General features: G+C 41.1%; 1 protein-coding gene across 1 annotated transcript; it reads right to left on the reverse strand.

Moving 5' to 3' along the window:
• Positions 1 to 1,461: 1,461 nt before the first annotated feature.
• LOC104616902 (chromosome unknown open reading frame, human C1orf52) lies at positions 1,462 to 2,976 on the reverse strand (the record flags this gene model as incomplete). The annotated part of the gene is made up of 2 exons (XM_010282066.1): positions 1,462 to 1,544; positions 2,769 to 2,976. Coding segments are annotated over 2 exons (291 nt in total), but the record flags the coding sequence as incomplete, so codon positions are not given.
• Positions 2,977 to 3,038: the final 62 nt, after the last annotated feature.

The following is a 3,038-nucleotide window of genomic DNA, read 5'->3' on the forward strand; positions in this document are numbered from 1 at the left end:
ATGACACCCTCCCTCATCTTGGAGCTTGCTACGACAATGTCAGATATCTGGGTTTGTGCCAGGGGAGCTGGTGCATGGGGAACCCTCAGCTGTGTACAAGTACCACTCTTTGAATCGTTTTCAGATGGGCAGCACAGCAGGGGTGGAATATATCGTGGATTTGCCCCAACAGCCTGTGAAACTGGCAAGGAGCGGTTGCGGAGTCTGCAGGTAGAGAAGAATCCAGAGAAAGCATCATCACCCTGCCAAGGCTAGAATTGCATAACTTGTTGCTAATTTTTAGTGAGTATATGAAGTTAATACATTTAAATCACTTTTAAAAAAAATATTAACATTAGCGCATACACATACAGAACCTGCTCTGCCAAATTAAAGCTAGTCCAAGACAGAAAGAAAATAAAAACTATGAATGTTTACATTAATAATTTAATTACATAAACTTCTATTTATTAGGCCTAATCTCGCTGCAGACTTAAGACACAGAACCTTTATTTGAAAATAAACCTAAAGCAACCCTCCCTGCAACCCAGTTTTGCTGGTACTTTTTCATATACTCAAAAATCCATGCAGCAGCATATCACAAATGCAACATATACCGACTAGAATTTTGAGAAGATTACCAATGGTTTGTACTGAAATAAATACAATTTGGCAGTAAAGACTCTATGACACCTTTGTCATAATTTTTTTCCACATAAATATCTAGATCCTATTTTCAATTTTAGGAGAAATACATTAAATGCTTCAATTCTTCCTGCATCAATTGGTCTCATGTTTTGCTGATGTGGCTCACATAACATCAAAACTAATTATCAAATATGATAATTAGTTATTATTAGGTCCATGATTTTTCAGTCTGCAGTTGTGTATTTTTTACAAACAAAACCCTGAGGAATCCATTGTATCAAAAGAAATACATCACTGAAATGCATATAGTACATAATTCATCTCATCTCTCCTATTCACCAAACATGCAATGCAATATTTATACCATGGATGTTTTCAAATGCAGTTTTATTCCAGTGACCTATTTGCAGTCTTTACATACCTTTCAAAACAACATTATGCAAACATATCACAGGACAGTACTTGAAGAATCTTTAGTATACAATCCTTTATAAAAGGTCTTGACACAGTGGAAAAGTCAGTCCAGAAACACTCACGTTACAAGGTTTCTTGATAAACAAAATACTATGAACCCCTGTAACCTGCATGAGCACCAGTATCCATCACCATGGATCCCTCTTTAATAAACAGGTTTAAATTTTGTTCAGCAGACGAGTTTCTATCATGACACTGTCCATTTAATTTTGTGCTTTCCAAAAGGCAAGCATACTACAGAAATAAAATTCCCTACCCAATAGGAGAGAGAAATTCAGTAAACTGGTATTTGTTTCCCATTCCAGCAGGGGACTCCAAGTTCATTGAAATTCTCGTATGGCTAAATCCAGCATGCCCTGCTTATAGATTCTTCTTCTTTGTCTGCTCCCCAGAGTCTAGTTTACGTTTCTTAGCAGAAGCTGGTTCATCATCTTTTTCACCATCTTTAAATAAAAGACAGAGTTAATCAAAATCAGCAAAGCCAGTATCTTTCTCTTAAACACCATCCTCATCTCAGAACAACTGACTAAACCACATCTGAGATGCCTGGAAAAAAGGCAGCAGTATTAACTGACATCATCCTTTTTGAAGTGTGAACAATACGTGGACAGAATAGGAACGATTACTTATTATTTCTACCACAGATCATTGAGGATAACTAAGAGGCCTGGTTATGCTACTGTACAGTACCTTTTCTAAAAAAATATTATTTGAATAGGTAAGTGAAAAGTTAGGAAATTACATTTTAGAAGCAGGAAGTAATGTCAAGGTCGATTAACAGTTTATCCTCTTAGCCTTTGGATGAAGGCTGACTAAGAGAAATGTGTAGGGTAAAAAAAAAAAAGCATACAGAACAAATAGAGCAAGAGAGAGAGAGAAAAACTGCCGCTGAGGAAGAACAGCCAGAACAAAAAAAGGAGCAAGACAGCAAAAAAACCTTCACTTTGAAAAGGTTTGCTGACAACTTTACTGGTGAACCAAAACATTATCATGTGTTCTGAAAAGCCAGAATTTCTTCTTCTGGTTTTGTTCTCTTGGTTGTTACTGGCTATTCTTTTCCTCCAGCAATTTAAAAGAAAATAATTGCTCCCTCCTGTCAAATATTTCTTTACTTCCTATATTACCCTTACAGCTTGTACCACGATTAAAAGTCAAGAGAACAGTAAATATTTTCTTCAGCAATCTGTCACATGGGCATTTCATTTAATTCCCCTCTCAGCCCACCACTTTTGCAAACATTATAAAAATAATCTCACCTACATCTACACCTAGGGTCAAGACAGCAGCGCTTAAAGCTCTTATACAACCTTCTGTTTTACCAGTACCATGACTGAACCTGCTAATTTCATGTAACTACAGTTCTACAGATTCTTTAATCATTCCCTGCTTCCACTAGCGACAACGGAAGGGGAGCAGAGAGATTGCTGGAGAGCCTCAATTAATTCTAGAAAAAACAGAACGCACGCACTGAAGCTTCAGCCCCCCCTGCAGCCAACTACTGCTCTGCCCTTGAGCACTGGTGGATGTAGAAGAGGCCCGCAGAACTTCCTCCGAGTTTTGGGCAGGGAGGTCTCCAGTCACAGACCACTCACAGAACGCACCTGCCCAGTTCACCTCCCTACGCACACAGATTTGAAGCACCCAGCTGCCCTACGCCAGGACCTCACCCGATTCTAGGTGTTCCTGCTCCTCATCCGGCAGGAACCGGGCTTTGCTGGCCTGCCGGGGTGCATCGTCGCCGTTGTCCTCGTAGATGTTGGACCACTTTATGGCCATGTCGAGGGCAGGCGGCGGCGGGGGCTTCTTCTCGGGCGGGCTGTAGGTCTCCGGCGGGGGCACGGCGTTGCTCTTCCACACCTTGAATTCCTTGGGGGGCTGCAGGAGAGAGCAGGGCACGCGTCACACCGGCCCTCGGCGCCCGGGGCGGCTGCAAGGCG

The sequence above is a fragment of the Phaethon lepturus genome, unplaced genomic scaffold (genome assembly GCF_000687285.1).
Source record: "Phaethon lepturus isolate BGI_N335 unplaced genomic scaffold, ASM68728v1 scaffold28392, whole genome shotgun sequence".
Taxonomy (NCBI): Eukaryota; Metazoa; Chordata; class Aves; order Phaethontiformes; family Phaethontidae; genus Phaethon; species Phaethon lepturus.